This window comes from Seriola dumerili, unplaced genomic scaffold, assembly GCF_002260705.1.
Source record: "Seriola dumerili isolate Sdu_G_001 unplaced genomic scaffold, Sdu_1.0 BDQW01000202.1, whole genome shotgun sequence".
Taxonomy (NCBI): Eukaryota; Metazoa; Chordata; class Actinopteri; order Carangiformes; family Carangidae; genus Seriola; species Seriola dumerili.
In genome coordinates, this window is record NW_019174457.1 from 865,976 (window position 1) to 885,794 (window position 19,819).

Here is a 19,819-nt window from a genome sequence, read left to right on the forward strand (position 1 = left end):
CCAGCTGGTTTGTGACTGATGCAGCCACTTGTCTGAACTTCTCCCAACTCTTTTTTTTTTTTTGACTGTGGTAGCAGAGTGGCTCCAGGGATGGCGGCGTCAGTCAGTCCGACATTTATTTCAGGCTGAAATATCTTGAGAAATGTTGGGTAGAATGTCATGAGATTGTTTGCAGGTTTTCTTGAACCCCAGAGGATGAATCATACTGACTTTAGGATCCTTTGTTTTATTTTATTTTTTTAATCTAGCGCCACCTGCAGGGCAACGTCACTGTCAAACTCACCTATCCAGTGAAATATCTTGGTGGATTGGTACAAACATGTTACAGACATTCATGTTCCCTCAGGATAAACTGTAATAATCTCGGAGATCCCAGATGTTTCTTCTTGTGACGATAGCAAATATTAGCATGCTACCATGCTAGACCAACATGCTAAGTGGTATTTCATAAGCATTGAAATTTTTCATTTCATTTATTTTACATAAATCAGCATAAAATACACTCAAATCAATACAAATATAATAACAGCAAATGGGTGAAAATGGGAATCCCCAATACGCTTCTGAAGCTTGTAAATTAATTGTAAATTTCCGCCACAAAAAATACCTAAAAACCCTAAAAAGTAATAACTAAACTGTCCGAAAACATCTATGCCATCAGTCCAAATGTTAATGTTAAAACCAGTTCTGAAGAGCTCAGTCTTTTAAACAAGTTTAAACATATTTGAGTCGCGACTGCCACTAAAATTCTGTCTTTTAAGTTTACGTCTCTTACTCTTTAAGAAGCTTTTCTCTGGTCTTGTATGTATGTGAGGGAAGGTGAATTGGAATAAGATCCCAGTGTCTGTCGTTTATCTTAAATACAACATTATACGTAATACAAGCATTGTGAAAGATATTACATTCAGTAAGCTTCAACATTGGGAAAGAGGGTCAGCGGGTCCATGATTTTACCCGTACAACTTTTTTCTGTAGAATCTGTAGTTTCTCAAGATAACTAGGAAAAATATTACACCGTATAATATTACAGTAATTTACATGAGGCTCAAATAAGGACTGATACAAGGTTTGAGATGCTTTAAGTTGTAGAAAATACCTCAACTTCTTAAAGTTTAAGAATTCATCTTTGTGAACCTCCAGGAATTTGGTGGACTTCACTCTCTCACTAACATTTAGCTTAACGCAAGTAGAGTTTGCCAGCGAGGCTGTAGACTCTTAGTCTTCCTTCCCGACATTGCAGCACATGAAATTAATCAATCAGTGCAGTTTCCTGAGCTGTGTCAGACAGATCCTGAGTGTATTTCTTCTTGTGACCGAGTTAGGTTTAAAAATTTGTCCTTATCTTTGCCGGATTTCGTCGAATGCATCTCCATTGCTGTGTGTAGTGCCTCTGATCTTCTTTTCTAAAAGTTGAATCATAAAAGTGCCGTAATTTTGTCCTACATGAGTAGAAGAGCTTCTTCTTTCAGACTGTGCCACTTTGCCATTACAGGCTGTGCAGAACCCCGTGTAGTGAAGTGCAATGATTGTGGATATTGCTTCGGAAAAGTGGGAAAGTATCAGTCACGGTGTGACAGAAACCTCTAAACTCGTAGTCCACTTACTGGCTTTTTCCAGAGGTGTCAACAGAATATAGAGAGAATGTGCTTCTGTGATTTAGTTTAACCTCGCTGAAATATAAAACATTAGAAACACGTAGTTAGTTAGTGCAATGCAGTACAGATCAACAAGCAACAAACGGAACATTTCAATCTTCAAGAAGGTAGAATTTATTACAGCGCTGTTGTATTAGACTTCAATAGTTTTAGCTAGGTGTAATAAACAGAGCTTTATGCTAATTCATGGCTACCTTCATGGCTATTTTTCGACTTTTTCGACAGAACTTCATTCAGTTCCTCTGATTTGTTCTGATTGGTGCCTGTTATACTTCCATTTCCTGCAGGTGCATTGCGAAGGGAGAAAGAAAAGTGGGTGACTCAGAGGATTCAGATCTTAAAAACCTAGCCTCAGTGCTTCTGGACAGTGTTTCATATCCGCTCTGACGTAGCACTGACACGCTCTCACATATTGTATTCTCAAATGCAGGAATGCCTCCGGTTAATACTTGAAATAAGGCATGAGAGACTTCCTGACAGTCATTGCGGCTGCCACTTCTTGTGACTCATAGTTTAGCGGAGAATGACGGTGATGTGACGTCATCCACAGTCCTCGCCGTCTACCTGTTGCTGCTGTTGCATATTCAAGAGAAAGAGACATTTTTTTTCTTTCCAATCCCATTTTTTCTCTTTTAAATCATTCCCACTATTACCCCCACTCTCTGCCCTCTCTTCTCCGTTTTTCTCTCTTTTAATTCACTGCAAAGACTCGCAGTTTATGAATATTTAAAGTGGAGCGTTATTCACAAAAAATCTTTATTTAATGCTGCCTGCATTCACATCCTCTTAGAGGACTTTAAAGGCTTCGGTTATGAATCGAGCGGGGGACGTGTAAACTGTTGTTCTTACTGCGAACTTGCATCAACCCCTTCTGCTGTGCGTCCATAAAAATCAGTCTTCCTAGCTGTTCCTGCAAATCCCTGTGAGCAGGAGTGGCTCACCTGCACAGACAGAACACATGCTTTATTCAGGTGATGTATCAGTCGTCTGACGCTCCTGGCACAAGTGGATGCAGCTGAGTCATTCGTCTCAGGTAGAAAGGGGGGGGGGTTGGAGACATAAAGTAGAGCATCAGGGTCTCGTGACGGGCACCGGCAGTTACTCGTAGGCAGGAGGCCAATCAGCTGCTTTGTTGCAGCAGAAAGCAAAAATCCCTAAGAAACATCGCAGTAGCACCGGTTTTCTTTGTAATGTGCAATTCTGCAGCAGGTTTAATCAGGTGCGTCTCTTTTGCTTTCCACCTCTTTTTGCACAAACTACACAACCAGCAACTCAAAGTGAATCCTTCTGCTAAATGCTTACATGTGCTATTTGCCTTTGGGCTCTTTTCCTTGTCCAAAAATATTTCCATCCACAAATATTAAAACAGTTCTTTTGGCACATCTTGCCATCTTTTATCCCTGAAGGTTTTTTTTTTATTTATTTTTTTATCATGCTCAGATATGCCTTGTTATGTATTTTCTAATTCTGTTCTTTGTCTCTCTTTTGTGTCTGTGCAGAGAAAGTGTTCGGGGAGTTTCTGAGCTGGGAGCTGGATGAGCCTCTGTCTCACCTGCCTCTAAAGTCCGGCCAGGCTGTGACACTGACTGTAAACATCAAAGTCAAGCTGGACTTCTCTGGTCAGGAGAACCTGCTGCAGGACCTCAATGACGGTGAGTTGACACAGAAATTCACATTTTAACCTCGGTGAAAACCCGGAGCCCGCAGCATCTGTCGATATAAACCTGCTGGGCTTGTTGAACTCAACATACTATGAACCTTTCCCTGTTTATTTCACATGTGTAACACATACAATACCGTAATAATACAGGTTCAGGTTATTATATCATTACCCAGTATTAGCATATAATTAATTAGCATGATCCACTAAAAGGTTTGACCCTCCCTTAAACCATAACCAGTTAAAATGCAAATGTAGAAGTAAATATTTTATTCAAACGTAGCATCAGGAGGATGTTGCGTTTGCATCAGTTGATACAGAGGGAAGCTGGTGATGGTTTGGGCCAAATGTGGGTTTCAGTCACAATCTTACAGATTGATTGATGGCAACATGATTATGCCATATGCATTTTTCCTTTCTATAAACTTCTATTCCTCCATTGTTGAACATCTTTGAGGTTTTAAGGCATCATCTTCGACTCGATTGTGATGGATATTTTTCGCTACGGTGAATCGTATTAGAATCGTTCCATCTTTAAACGGCTACGGCGGCGTTATGTCCGCGTTGGACGCAGAAATGAGTGTTGGTGTGCCCCTGCGCACGGAGCTCCTTCTGTTACGGGGATTCTGGCTGCCTTATTTAAGATTCAACAGTAATAGGAGAAAGGTCTCAAGGTCTCTACACCTCCGTTTCTCTCCTAGCTTCTGGCTTCCTCGCTTCAACTGTCGGATTTCCTCTCTTGTAATTCTTATTCCTGGTTTTAAAAAAAAAAAGAAAAAGGTAGTCTCACCTTCTCCCTGACCTTCGAAGCTCATTCATTGCGTGCCTTCTCCAGTCTTTTCTCATAGTTCGTGCTCAGCCTCTTTTCTTTCCTGTCTCGCTCCTGACCTCTCCATCTCCTCCGTCAGACGGTGGAACCTCTTCACCACAGACTCTACGGGCGGGTGAATATTAGCGAGCGATCAATACGGACCCGCCGCTGCACCGCAGAGGCTTCGCTTGATGACAGGGAAAGTAAACACATACGACGCCGCGTGTTTGTCTCAGCCCCAGCGCCACTCTTCTCATGAGGTCATTTAAGCGATACTGTTTCAGTGTTTTAATTAGCTGAGCAATAATTGGGGGCCCTGAATGAAGGAGATAAGATGTGGCTCCTTCTAAACTGCAGCTCTGAATGCAGTTATTATGGCGACATTATGGGATGCAGTTTTTGCTAAACAACACATTTGATGCTATCTTGCGCTCTAATACATTTACGTAATCGCATTAATAATGTTGTGTTAATATACTGATGAACCTATTTGCATAAAGCCAGTGGTTTTGCTTTGTTTTGAGTCTGTGCCACTGTGCAAGAAGATTACCAATTTCCGCCATCTTTGCTAATTAAACTATGTAATCCTGATTGTTTTAGGCACAACCGGTTCATTAGCCACCACATATGGTTCACATATAAATTTTAATTCGCCCACATTGTATAATTAGAGACATATAGAGACTTTTTTTTTTTTTTTCTAGGTAACTGAGCAGCTGTCATTTTGTGATGCATGGACCAGTTGGTCATCAGCCTGTGGTGCTGTGGAACAGTTCAGATTTCTACTTGCTGAGAATTAGATTAAAACATCTGGAAAAAGTCATTAATAAGAAGAAGTAATTAGGAGCAATTCATCAAGAATTTACAATAGTCCCGAAAAAAATCGAATTAACTGAAACTGTTACAAGATTTTCATTTAGTCTTTGTAAAAATGGTTCTGTTTTTCTAGTTTCTAGTTTCTACTGTGGTGAAATCAGAGTATTGATCGTCTCAGGTCATGTTTTAATGCCTAGGAATTGGTGGAGTGACCCTGCTGCTCTGTTGTGGCATTTTCAAAACGACACTATAGTCGTCTTTATGCAAAGCAAAGCAAAGCAAAGTGTAATATGCAAAAAGCATCGCTCTTAAAAGAGCTATTTGTACATTTTTGTATTGCTAAATAGCCAGCGTTAGCATCAACAGCTGTTTACAAGAAGTTTTTAGAAGAATTCAGCATCAAACTTCATTCCTTTACTCATCAGGAGCTGACTCCAGCTCTATCACTTCTTTTCTGCTAGCATGCTAAACAGCTAGCCCGGGTCGGGTCGGACTGTCACTTTCCGACATCGAGTCACCCCCTAAAACAACATTTCTTATTATTATTTTTTTTTGTGTACAGATTTAAACAAGATATGTCAATGAGATCACTTGCTGTTTCTCTAAACGTTTCCCCTGCTTCTAATCTAATATAATCTAATTTACTCTAAGATAATCTAATTGCTACTTGACTGAAGCTTCATCTAACTCTTGACGAGAAAGCTAATGTGTGTATTCCCAGAAATGTGAAACTATTTTGTTTTTTTTTAAATTAATTTTAACAAGACAACTGCAATAAATACTAACATCAGATAAGCCCCTGTTGTTTATAACGATTACAGAAACAAATTGAGTTTTTACCAAGATATTGAAATTTGAAAACACTACACTTGGAGCCTTTCTGGTCTCGGCCCCCTGTTGTTTCAGGCACATTCGACGTCGTCCTCGGCAGCGCAGGGAAGGTCAGTACAATGATTGTGAACATATGGACGAATGCGAATGAATTTTCTTCACTTTACTATGGTGGAGAAAAAAAAGTCTGCATATGCACTTTTCTTCTGTCTCTCTGTCACTCCTTCACACCTTCCCTTATTTTCCAGGTCCACGGCCTGAGGATAGATGATAACTCTGCAGCTTGTGCAGTGTGTGTCAGAGCCTGTCTGACATGTATGCTGCTGGTACATTGTGTTAACATCAGCACTTCTCTATTAATACTAACTATTAAATATAACTGTGGCCGTCGAATGACTAAGGTTTGGCTTCCACCGTTTGTCAGGCTGTACTGAATCAGCTCTTACCAGATTCACACCTGTCACGATGCTGAGAGTGATATGCTTTATCATCATTGGCATTTAAACTACATTAATATATGCTGTATTTATTGATCCATCTGTATTTTATATGCACATTGTGATGAAAGTCAATCCATCATCCTTAACTGTGATGTCGCCTGGCAGAGCCGCACTCGACGTCCTCTGCGTCTCGGCCGAGGCAGAAGGTGGCCAATCGCACAAGGCCGCAGAAAACGGTGCGGAGGGAACATTCACAACAAGCCGAGCCTCATTGATTTATCCCCAGACGAGTTTATCCGTCGCTTTGAGTCCGGCTCGAGACCACGGCGCCATAACTCAGGATCAGATGAGAGTGATGTCATCACTCAGGACTAATGGGCCTTGACTTACAGCGAGCTTTATCGTGTTAAATGGTGTGAGTGTCGTACCTAATTGCAGCGCTGCCGCCCACATTAATGATGTGGTTGTTCTTTGAAGACTGCACCTTGTACCGCAGTAAATGCCTGCGTCTGAAACGGTGTGAAGAGGCACAAGAAACACATTATACCAACTAACAACATGAATTAAAGGGGAACAGAGAGGAGGAGGTATTCAGGATCTCTGCTGACATTAGCATTAGTAGCGTCTTATTGTTTGTCCTCAGTCGACATCAGTGGGACGATGCACCGCTGTCCTACTTGTATAGTTGGTCTTCATTTAGCTAACTTGCAACTTGCACCAGCAAGACCTAGCCCCTAAGAATACTTTTTTTTTAAAGTAATAACCTATGACATGTTCATGTTCGATTTCCATTTTGCTTCTCTCTGTTGTCAAGTGTTACAACAAAGCTGCTGTTCAACGTTCGGCACTTTGTCCTGAAAGCTTTTACATCTGCTGCTCTAAACATCCAGAGTCTGGTTATGTCAGAACAGCTGGGTATCAAAAACCTCGGTGCTTTTTGTTTTTTTCTCGGTTGTGACCAAAGTGAGTCCGGCGAACTCACAGATCATTGCGGATTTCTTTCCAGAATTCACTGAGGATCAGAATTGTTGAGATTCTCCTCTTGGCCCCCGGCATCCCGTGCCGTCACTCGGAGACGGACCTCCTTGTTCATCCAGGGCTTGAGTGACAAACACACCCCACGTCCTGTGAGAAGGTTCTGCTACTGGAGCTTAGAGGTTTCACTCATCTTATGACAGGGGTGTGATTGGGTAGTAAGAGCAAGGATAGGTGGTCAAAGAATGTTCTTATTTTCAGCCTCAGCAGTGTTGGTGTAAACATGGTCCAGGTTATTGTCTCCCCCCGGGAGACAGTGGGGTGAAATTTGGGACGGGCAGATCTCAGAATTGAACGGTTGAAGGCCCCGTCCGCATGCACCGTTTTTGCAGCTTGCTAATAGCGGAGCTTAGTTCTTTCATGGCTGCAGCGAAGTCACAAACCTGCGGAGAAGTCGGAAGGATTTCTACCTGATATTAAGGTACTTGGTAGCAGCAGAGCGAGAGGTCTCAGTAACTGCCCATTCATCATGCTTTACCTGCTGGTCAGCACTGGCCTGTTGTAGCGTAGCGTTAGCAGAACAGTCACAATGCCAGCGCTGGGCACTTTCCGCCAAGATGAGCGGTGCACTTGGTGGCAGTGGTCTTACTACTTCCGGTGGTACTAGATAAAAAATACTATACCCTCCACCATATTTCATATGAATGATATTACGAAACGCCTTGCAGGAGAGACTGTCTGAAAATAACTTCTCTCTGTGTCCGTCTTCTGTAAAAATGTCAGCTGACATTACACTGGGATATGTCAACAGGAGGCTGTGGCATTTAACTGATCCTTGATCAGTTCAACCACTGAATCCTCTCTGTGGGTGAGGAAGTGGCTTGAGTGAGATCCCAACATCCGTGTGAGTCACCCATGTGTTTAATTTTAATTAAGTACAGAAGTATTTAACTGCATTGCTCTTCTTCTGTGGTTTCTGGCAGTTATCAAACACCTCCGGGTGAATTACCAAAACCCTCTAGAAGGACTGATCATTATTTGGATGTAGTCCGTGAAAACAAAGATTTATGCTGTAAGATTTGAGATCTGGATAAAAGAGACGCACACATGTTACTAAATGGAAACTAAAGTGTATTAAAGTGTGGAAGATGCTGAGGTCTGGTTATCCTCCAAGTCAAGAGGAAGTATATATTGGTAGCTGTAAAAAAAAAAAAAAAATAGAAATGCCAGTACTAGAAAAAAAATGAATAGCTGTTGTTAAATCGACTCAAGTTAAACGGCATGATGATCCCCACGTGTCGTGCATTTGTTACCGCTGTTAAAACCAAAGCGGCTGTAGATGAATTCCCTCTGACTGAAATGGAGCGTCCACACCGACTTGGAATGGCTTTCAGTAATGATAGTAATCATTTGTTCAGATCTATGTATATTACCTAACAGATTTCTGCTCATCACGTTACCCCCCCCCCCTCCTCTGTCAGACAGAGGAGCATAATGATGTTCTTACAGTTGCAGTGTTGCGTGTCAGCTCAGGATAACAGTGTGGTTTTAAATGAGATGCTGTAAGATTGTGTTGTGATATCTTCTTCTTCTTCCTCTTTTTCTTCTTCTTCTTCTTCTTCTTTTATTTTCATTGTCGTTGTTGTGAATTGGATTAACGGTGCGTTTGATGTCCAGTAACAACATGAAGCTGCAGAATCCGTCGGTTGTTCATCTTTAGTTGTCAAGTGAAGCTCCGGTCAGAGTGTGTTTGGTGTTCGAGTCTCTCCCATTAACAGGATATATTAAAACACTCTAACAGGTCATAACTTCCATATTTATCAGATGTATCTACATTATCTTCCAGGAAAAAGAAAAAAAAGGCTTGTAAGTGTGAGAGCGATCGAGAACACAGAGATCAACAGCATCCGATGAACCTTCAGATCTACGCCAATAATTTTACTTCTAATTTATTTGAGAAGTGACACTCCCAGTCTCCGCTGAGAAAAACGCTGAATTCAGCTGATCCTCCCCGAGGCAGTTTGACAGAGCAACTAGACAGATACTGATTGGAGGGAGGGGGTAAAGGAGGGGATGATTGTGAGCAGTGCCATTGTTAATCACGCCACCCATTACTCACACGGTCTCTGTGCCACAGGACACGGCAAGTCATGTGTACCGCCTGAGACGCGCCGTGTACCGTAATGGGGGGGGGTGGGGGGGTGCAGGTCATTAAGTGGATAAGAGTTGGCTGTGTGTTGTTGGGAGTCTTTCCTTTTCTTGTCGCTCTGACTCCGTGTCTGTACATATCTAATCTGTTTAACAGTAGGGTGTAGAAAATGAGGCAGTGGCAAGAGGTTAAAGTTCCTTTTCCAGTCATGTTTTATACTCGTGGATCAGACCTGATGCCCCGCCCACCACCACCTGCTGGCTCCAGGTGGACAGGTGAAAGAGCAGAGCAGCAGCACGATGGTCAGAGGAGGAAACATCAGAGAGTCTCAGCCACATGTTTGAGCTTCAGTCAGACCCAGACTCATTTTTAATCATTTATTATTTCAGTCAGAAATCTCCCTGTTCACTCTCTGATCCTCTCCAGTTCTCTGCTCCTGCCGTTCCCACTGTAAATACAAACTCAACCCCTCCTCTTTGTTGTTACCTGTTGTCGTGGTAAATTTAGCATAATCCACAGCTTCGCAGCATTAATTCCAGCAGCGCAGCGACACGGTCGTTCCTCACACATCACTCTCTTTTTTCTTTTCACTGAAATACTGGGTTCTATTTTTTACCAATCGTGGCTGGTTTGATTCGTCTGTGAATCCGTCTGTCTGTCATGAACCCGAATGCTTGAGCTGCCGCAAAGGCCGGTAATTTCCCCTCCTCTTAGGGGAAATTGCAGGGCTTCGCATCCCACTGACGTCAGAGAGCGATATGATTCCTTTGACGTCAGAGCGTGGGCTCTGGGCGTCATTTTTTGAGTATTGTCTGAGAGGGTCGAAAAAGCAGCAGCCCCTGTGGTGGAGCCGAACACAGCTGCTGATAGTGCAGCTGCTCCAGTGTCCACGCTGCTTCTCTCAAGGTCATGAATATAAAATCATTCATTTATTCTTCACATGCTTGTAGTTGAGCCACGAGCCGTTTGATCTCAGATTTTTTTTTTCTTATCGTTTTAAAATATTAAAAAAAAAACGAAGTTGCCTCTAAAGCAGCTACTGTACTGTAAGTGTGAAACAAGTGTGATATACAAGACAAAGTGACCACAGTACGTTGAGATAAAGTACACTGATATAAATAGTATATTGTATTTATTTTGATGCATATACTGCATTTGTGTTTATATCAGTGAGGGTAGACAGAGTATAACACACACCTCTCAGTATAATATAATATAATATAATATAATTCAACAGCAGCAGCCTCCAAAGTGACCATGAAGGTGAATCAGCACCTCTGTGAACATTATAACAGTCTCAAAGGTACATTACACTACAGAGCTACAGTGCATCAGCTCTGGCTTTGGCTGACTGTTCTCCACATCCTCCTTAATTACTGTTGCGTTCTCACAGTGACAGTTTTAAGTGACAATAATGGATGATTTTATCACTCAAATGTATTTTTTTTTAAAACAACTGGTCCTTGGTTTTACACATAAGCTCATTTCTTGCCAGTGATTTTTGATTTTCAGCTGAAATCATTGCTGTTGTTGTTAGCTTTAGCTAGCTGGCTAACTAGCTAGCATAAGCTAATGTTATCGGAAATCAACATTCCCTGTAAATTAATCGAATAACTGATTGCAGCCCTTGTTTCCTGCTGGTTTGTGGTTCCAGTTTGAACCTTTAGCATCCAACGCTCCCCAAACCCTTCACACAGTTTTAGAGAAATATAAAGCTTGGCAGGCCGTCCGTGCCCAGTCATTGTTGCTAAGCGACGATTGGACAGTGGTTATTCAGGGGCGGAGTCTAGCAAATGGTCAGTTGTATGTAGATTATGGTAAAAAAGAAAACAATTTAACACATTTAACACATTTGAACAGTATGAGAATAAAAACTATTTGCATTTACAAAAAGACATAAGTTGATGATGTCGTTTTTCAGTGACATTCAGCAGTTATACAAAAAGAGAAGCTGGAAATATGTTAAAAAAAAAAGCTCCAGTTCAGAGGATGTTAAAAGAAATGTTGTGTTTTGAGTTAAGGGGCGTGATCTCACATTAAAGAACTAGCTTATTAGCTGCGCAACATGCCTGGGCCTGTTTACCTGTTTCGTGGGGATCATTAAGTAATTGTGAGGAACATGGTTCTTCTGGGAAATGTTGGAAATCACTAACTAAACACGAGCTAGATGAAGCAAAGTGAGTACATTAAAAATGTAATTAAAACAATTAATCACAAAATAGCTCTTGTACAACGTTGTAACGCATCACAGACTGTTGATATATCGCACTGCGAGACCGTTTGCTGTGATGCTCTGCCAGCCGCTGTTTAATGATAGCCATGTCTCTGTACTTTGTTGTTTGGTTTTGTTTTTGCTGACTGTGTGATGCCACAATGTCTTTTCAGATGGGATCAGTGTGACAGGCCTGCCAATCTCCAGTCCGCTGCGCCAAGTCCTCAAACCCAGGCCCGAGAACAAGCCTGTCAGCAGTGAGTCTGGCAAAGCGGAGTACAGCCACATTAAGGTGAGCAACAAAAGCTTCTGCAAAATGCATTAAACCCCCCCCCCCAAAAAAAAAAAAAAACAATCCCTATTGTTTTTGCTCAGTCCTGGATCAAGATGCAAGCAGGTTTTTTTTTTTTTTTACCTTTTGTTTGTGTTTCCTGGCTTGTAGCATAGCTTCAGGGAAAATGCATTTTCAACCTGGTGCAGTCTCACTGCACCTTTTCAGCAGATAATGAAGATCTCAGGTTGAGATATTTGACCCTCTAGGTCCGACTGTGTATCTCTCTCTCTCTCTCTCTCTCCGCGTCAAGAATGTGTACAGTGTGTCCAAGTGTTAGTTCGGTTGAGGTAAAAATATAGCATTACTTACCACCAAACTACAGCTTTTAGTATACGCTTATGGAGAGAACGCTGGTTTAATTTGACTGTCCTTGGAAATAAGAGGAAAATGTTTACAGGGTTTTTGTGAGAAACTGCAAAGACTACAAAAGGGGAAAAAATAAATAGTTTGACAAGGAGGGAAAAGAGGCGAGATGGAGACAGGCAGAATGAGAACGCGTGAGATTGAGCCGACCAGCGGGGGAGAAGGTTTTTCCGAGGACTTGTGGATGACTGAGGGTTAGAAAGGGGCGGGGCTGACCGAGCTTACCTGCTGAGGGTCATCTGTAGCACAACAGCCGCACCACCCTGCGAAGCGTGGTGGCTGCATTGTCTTACCTTTTAGAAACCAGAGCAACATCTTCCTCTTTCTCTGTGCCAGTCATCAGGAGAGAAAACAACATCGATGTCTGATGTTCAGATGTGTCGACTTCTCTGACTTTCTTTAGAAAACTTCGACAGGATGACGAGCAGTGATGGAGGAAGCACAGGAGGATGTTTCCAGTTGATGCTCAGAAAACCGCTTCGTCAGTGACAACTTTGTGTAGAAAAATGTATCAGACTGATTATAACTTACAGAAATAATAACATGATAGTTCTTTAGGACTCTGGCCGTACGTCAGACGCCTCCTCGTTACTGTGTGATGGATGAACCGTAAGAACCGAAACAACTAAAAGTCCACTTGCTATCAAAATATACAAAATAACATGTACAATTGTACATAATATAATCACATAATACAATATAATATGTGTTTAAACCCTACCTCCAAATAAAACAACAACAAAAGAAAATCTAAACTGAATTAATTTGAATTATAGTGTAACTTCGGTAACTCTTTATTTGCACAGTCCGCCTACAGAGGCTTTACTGAGTATTTGTAACATTTCAAAAGGTTATTAATTGAGATTCAACAATTCTACTGTTTAGCTAACCCCTCACCCTAACCCTAACCCGAGCCATTAAATGGTTTAAAGTGCAACCGTAACTTTTCACGGGTGTAAAAAAGTTATGCTTAGGTTTAAAAGTTTTAACAGTGGGAAAATGAAAGTGAGAATTAAATGGGGCCTTGGCCATAAAAACTGGGGGTTGAATATGTAATGAGAGCAAGTCCAGTTGTTTTGAAGTGTCTAAAAAAAAAAAAGTCTGAAAACTCTCTTGATCTTTTGGCTCTTTCAAGTCATTCTGTTCTGTGAAGTCGTGCGAGCTGCATGTTGCATTGTGATGTAAAATATGACGTGTGGAACATCAGCAGCTTAGTTGTTTATTATAATACAACAGTTGGTTCCGAACAAGTAATTTGATTGGACGAGAGGCGTTTTTCTTTGAGTACTGGGACTATTTAACCGCGGCCTCGTGACCTGTGACCGAATCACAGCCGTGCTCGTATTCAGCACAACATCACTCCCTTTGGTGCGATATTGTTTAAATGTAGTTGAAGTGAGTGAAGAACAACTGGGAAGAAACTCTGAGGTAAAAGGAGCCTCTTTTTTTTTAAAAATATAATATCTGAGCAGATTTATAAGCGTGTATCCTTGATGGACATCAGATATTCTGAAAGTATCAGTGTGTATGAGGTAATTTATTCATTTACAATTCCTACTGTACGCACTACAAATCCTCCGTATGCAGCACAGCACCAGGTGAAATGCACCATTAATTTCCCATTGGATTTAATGCATAGCCTGTTGGTTATCCAGTACCTATGAATGGAGGCGGAGAAGAAACCAGCCTTTGTAAAAGGTACGCTGGGCATTTTAATCAGTGGAATGGCTTATTAGAGGCAGAGTTTGACTGACGGCTCCCGAGTTTCATCAAGGAACGTGGCGTTGGACCCGTGGTTAAAGTAAAGCCGGTTACATAAGCACTCTTGTCTTGCTAGAAGTCAGTGTTCAAGCAGGCTTTAAGGACGTGAGCTCTTTCTCCTTTCACTTTGTAGACGTTGTGTTGGACATAAAGTAGACCCAGGGGTGATTCATTTCACTGTGTGCTTAACAGAAAGCCTGTGCACTGATTTCGCCTGTGCGCTATAGCGAGTTCATTCTTTCCAGCTGCATGACTCACCGTCGGTGTGTTGCCGTATTGTTTTCAGCAGTTTAACTGAAACCCACAGCGCCCAGGCGAGCATGTGACGCACGTTGACGCCGCGCCGTTCAGCATAAATACAAAGAAAGTCGTGCAACACATTAAATCTAGCTGTCGTTGGTCGATTGAAAACAAAACCCAGATTTATTGTGCAAAGCAAGAATTCCAAAAGCTTCGGGCATGTAACGCAATCTTTGTCTTTTACAGAATCGTCCTAAATTGACATTCTTGTGTAGCGATGTGGTTGTTCCCGGAAGGCTTCACGGACAGTGGCCCTTTCTTCCTTTATTCCTTTAATTATATGACTCGTCTCTTCTCTTTCCGTGTTGGTAGCCGGAGCAGCAGCAGTAAAGCCAGTGAAGAAAAAAAAAAAAGTTTGTCACAATACGAAAGCTTCATCCTCAGACAGCGGTCTGACCTTCCTGATTCAATTTTTAACAGGAAGTGCTGATATGTTGAGCTCTGTCTCTGCATATGTTAGAGTACTTTTTGAACAGACGTGCTGCTGTGTTATGTGGATCTTGATTTGTCAGTGTGTGTGTGTGTGTGTGTGTGTGTGTGCATGATGGAATGAGAGAGAATTTGTATTAGCTGCTAATAAACTGTTTTTGGCCGGGAGGATGGATAGACAGATGCACAGGAAATTGAAAACCTTCAAGCCAAAACCGGCTGGCAGTACAGCTGGGTGTTTCCTGCATGTCTAAATCTTAGGTGGGCCAATTAAGTGTGAATTTGCCTATTTTTGACCACCGAAACCAAATTAGAGCAATTCTCACTGCTCAGTTTTCCTTTTGAGTTCCTGCCTACGTTTTCTCCGTACATACTTTCTTTGTCTCTTATTTTGTGTTTGTGATCTGTGAGTATCTATGTGCTATCCTGGCAGGGGCACTTCTTGGCATGTATACTTGAGCTCGCAGACTATGAGTAGGTGCAATCCATCATGACTGATCTGTAATCAGCACAGGAGGAGTCAACATGTTTATCTCGCTGACCTCTCATCGCTCAATCTTAGCACCCGTTTTTCAATCCTCCCACCAAATTGCGAATGCCTGTGGGCTTGAAAAATGTGTATTCTGTCAGGGTGGGATGGATCCACCGCAGGTGAAGGAGGTCTGGCTGCTCAGACGTGTTGGTTTTACCGATTATTTACACATTTTCAATGACTCATCCCCCCCTAGGAGAGTGAGGGCACTTCCGCAACTTGGTTTCTTTGACACCGCCAATTACTCCTCTCACCTCATCACTGCAGCCGTATGTCTCATTCCACCTGCCCGTCCTCAGTGGGAGCACATCATCTCCTCGCGCTCTCTTCTGATTTGATTGTGTCTGCAAGGAGTGCCGTGTCTTTACCGCATCTATAGTTCTTCTGTGATAGTCGTCGGGGGAGAGTGTGTGTGCATGTCACTGAAGCAGCAGCAGCAACTGCAGAGATGAGTTTTATGAGGATTTGGACCCCCCAACTTCCATCTGCTGAAGGATTTATGTGATGGGTAACTTGAGTGACAGACCGGGAGTAAGAGAAAAGATGGGGATACAGTAATCCCACCTTTGTGATTACCCATGAGTCACTGTAAAGCTGGCCGGTGTGCAGTCCTGCTCATTCACTTAGCCTTCCTTGTGAACCTATCTTCGCCGGACAGATGTCATCGAGGGCATTTCAAGTGAAGCTATGATACTGAAATCGGCAGACCCCCCTCAGACACACGCAGCCATTATCTTCAAAACACCAAATGCACAGAGGTGCTACTAAGCTGCATCCAGTGCAATTTTACTCTCCTGTTGGTAATGCCATGTTATTGCAATGCAGGGATTGCTGTGCTGTTAGAACGTGGATGGATATACTCATCTTTGTGCAAACAGTCCGAGAGAGAGAGGAGGCTGTTACTGTGCTTCCTCCTGCCAGCATCAGGGGTCTCGCAGGGCACCATTCTCGATATGAGGTGCACCTCTTAACTTGGTCAAATATAAGATGAAATAGTCCCATCTCAGGTGGTCATGAGTAAGATATGACTGCACTGGATGCTGCAGTACTATCTCTTAACAGTGTCTCTAAAAGTGAGTTCCTTCAGGCTCTAGTCTGTCCCTGAAATCTGAAGAAAAAGGTGCTTTTACTTGACATTTGAACTGATAATTCATAATTATCAATGACTGAAGTCACATTGACATCATCATACTGTGTTTTTACAAAATTCTACGGTGAATATTAATAATTCATAGCGAACTGTAATTATAAACCAGCAAAATGAAAGTGTTCCGGTTTTTTGTTGTAAACGTAAAGTTTTGTCAGTTTGATGTTTTTCTGTGTAATTTCCCAGAGCATAAAATCATCAGCTGATTAATCAATTTGTTGATCGACTAAAAATTCCTTTCACAAATACTTTGGATAATCAATCAAAAAGTCATTTATCAAGTAAAAATTGTCTGGTATCAGTTTAACAAATGTAAAGATCTGAAAACAAATTTATAACTGCAAATTGAATATATTTAAACTTTCGTCTGATGGTCAGTCAAAGCCGCCATTTTGAAACTGTCACCTTTGGTTTCTGGGAAATTGTGATTGTGGGCAATATATATATTTTTTTAATTATATATTGATCCAGATTGAAAACAATCAACTGCAGCAGCCGCATGTCGTGATACAGTAATATGTGTCATGTATCAATATGAGAAAGGTTTAAACCATATTATTGAGTCCTAGGATTTCATAATAGCATTTCTGTTTACATACAGAGTAGACAATGTTTCTCTGAAGGTATTTTCTTAACTTAAATGTATCTGTAGCTGCTAAATGCTCCACTAGCTAGTTGCTAACTCTGTTAAGTGCTGGTTATCTACACTGTGTTCATCACTGTTTGTTTTCACTAAAACCAACAGTTACCTTAAAGAGGCTAAAAGAATCAGAAGAGCTGAGAGAGAGAGAGAGAGAGAGAGAGTGTAGTTCGGTGATAACGCTTGTCTCAATTTGATGTGACTGATTCTTTGTTGTGTTTTGTGTCGGACAACACAACTCAAAGTTGCTGCGTCATAATTTGAACAAGTTTTTTTTTTTATTATTTGTTTTTAGATAGCTGGTAAAAAAAAAACCCCCATAAAACCACTGTACATGTGCCAAGATTATTAACCTTCAACCCGCCAGCGAAGACAAAAATTGGATCACACTTAGGAAAAGTTACGATGTAAGCATTTTCAGCGATGAAGAGTGCGTCTGCGGTTTTGTGCAGCGAGAAAGAACCAGGCCTCCAGACAAGACAAGCTGCCACACACACACACACACACACACACACACACACACACACACACACACACACACACAGTGTCGCGGGGGGTGGTGGGGGGGGTTGGAAGCTGGTACGTTGACGGGAGGGTTGTTCGGGGTGGGCAGAGCTTCTTCGGGGCTAATCAAATCCAGTGGAGACAGAGGCAGAGTCGGCTCCCTGCCTGCCAGCCAGCCAGCGAGCTATTTTTAGAAGCCCAGCCCCGCCGATGGCAGTTCAGCTCTCCTCGCAGACACAGATCCCAGCTCGTGATACAGATATTTATAACTGCCACAGCTGTCTGCTCAAGTGTGAAACTCCAGCTGAACAACCAAATGATTTTCTTTTTCTGAGCTCAGGATTAAAACCGTCCCCCCCCCCCCCCCACGCCCCCCCCCCCAGTTTGGCTTTTGGTTCACCACCGACTTTATGTTCAGTTGTAACTCCGAGAGAATGAGCATTGCCGACGAAGGCTTTATTGATTTATTGACTGAGATGCTGATACGGTGCCTATAGAGGCTGGGGTTAGGTTATGAAGACTTGCAGTTTTGACTCCGTAGATCACACGGTTTTACAAGGATGTCACGTTTGTACCTAACCGAACGCTAGGAGTGATTTTGATTTTGATCATAATCAAACCTGGCTGTTTCGTGACCCTTTCTAAATGACATCAGCATAATCCGAGTCTCTGGTTGCATGTCTCTGCACCACCGCAGGCAAATCTCATCTGCACCGACCGAGTTACTTCAGCAGTTGAGGTTTGGACCTATGTCTGTTTTTTTTTTTTTTTGGGGACATTTTCCACTGGATGTGGCTTCTCCATCCGATTTCCACCAACATCATTACACAGTTCATACATGCAGTGTATACACTTGACATTTCAGGAGCGTGTATCTATGTTCCCACAACCTTCGCTTGCCTTGGAGCTCCATCCCATCATGGACAGTTCATGTTCTTATATTTTTAAATGAGCTGTTTATGTGTGTGTGTGTGTGTGTGTGTGTGTGTGTGTGTGTGTGTGTGTGTGTGTGTGTTAAATAGATAATAAATAGATCTTTGTTGTTTTCTCTTGTGGGGTTGCAGTATGGAAATAACGCACTTCCTTCGAAGCTTCATCCCTTATGATGATAAAAATCTTTTACACTTTAAAACATATCTTTGGGAGGTTGAGAAAAAGTTGATTCTTGTACATTAATAACATTGTTGTTTCTATGTAAATGAATGATAATGTTAATGTCTGCCGGGCGCACAGTGCAGTCGAGTGTAGAGGACGAGACATCTGCATCACTCTCAGCAAAAACAAGCATCTGGAAGTTTTTTTGTTTATATATTATATATTACATTGGTTATAGTGCGCATATCAATTTCCTTTTTTCCTTTTATTTGATGATTTAATGCACAATAACACTTGCATCACACCATCATTATTCTGTTTGCATTCTTAAAATGAGATATTTTAATGTGAGACAGAAAAACAAAAAGAAAAAGTACTGAATTAGAAAATATATATAATTTGATTAACGAAAAGAGTTTAGTACTCGAGGAAGCACGTATGAAGTGATAAAGTTTTGAGAAGTAACAGTTATAATCAATTTAGTGTGAACTTGATGGCTTAAGTGATTATTTAATATAGTTGGTTAATACTTCAGGTTATTCGTCTTTTGTTCTTTCCCTACAAATAGATTTTCTGTTGGTTTTAATGCTCTGTGATATATAAAACATAACATAGCTAAGCTGCAGCATCTTTATTGAATGGAGAATCAATGTTGAATGGAGCATTGATCTTCAATCGGATCACGACCCCGAGGATCAGATCTGACACGGATATTGTATCTTCCCAAAGACGTCCCCCTAAAATTTGATATTTTCAAGCAGTTTTATGAATCATCTCTTAAAACGCAGCTGCTTACTGAGCGTGAAAGTAATTTAACTATGTTTATATACAGTGTGTTTACATATTTTTTTTTATGTGTGAGTGAACTCCAGCATGTTTGAGTGTCTAATTACATAGCACCCAATTAGTCTTTTATTTCCACCACAGATCAGACATAGTGCAAAAATATGGATCAACCCCTTCTTGGTTGGACCTTGCGTTGTGGGCGTTGCTTATTAGGTCTGCTATTGATGCTAAAGCTCACTTTGGCTGTAAACAAGTCAATAGTGTTTTATTGGTGTTTATTCAGCTTTAGCCCCAGAGAGAGAGAGAGAGAGAGAGGGACAAGGAGAGAGAGAGGGGGAGAGAGATGTGGAAAAGAAAAAAAGCAATAATTCATTCAGTC

At 41.6% G+C, this 19,819-nt stretch overlaps 1 protein-coding gene across 3 annotated transcripts in view; it reads left to right on the forward strand.

The window, feature by feature from the left end:
* trappc9 (trafficking protein particle complex 9) overlaps positions 1 to 19,819 on the forward strand; it is a 203,777-nt gene that overhangs the window by 61,287 nt on the left and 122,671 nt on the right. For all 3 annotated transcript variants that reach the window (XM_022753974.1, XM_022753976.1, XM_022753975.1), the window contains 2 exons: positions 3,155 to 3,307; positions 11,723 to 11,841. In XM_022753974.1, coding sequence (XP_022609695.1) covers positions 3,155 to 3,307; positions 11,723 to 11,841 — 272 coding nt within the window. The remainder of the gene's footprint in view (positions 1 to 3,154; positions 3,308 to 11,722; positions 11,842 to 19,819) is intronic.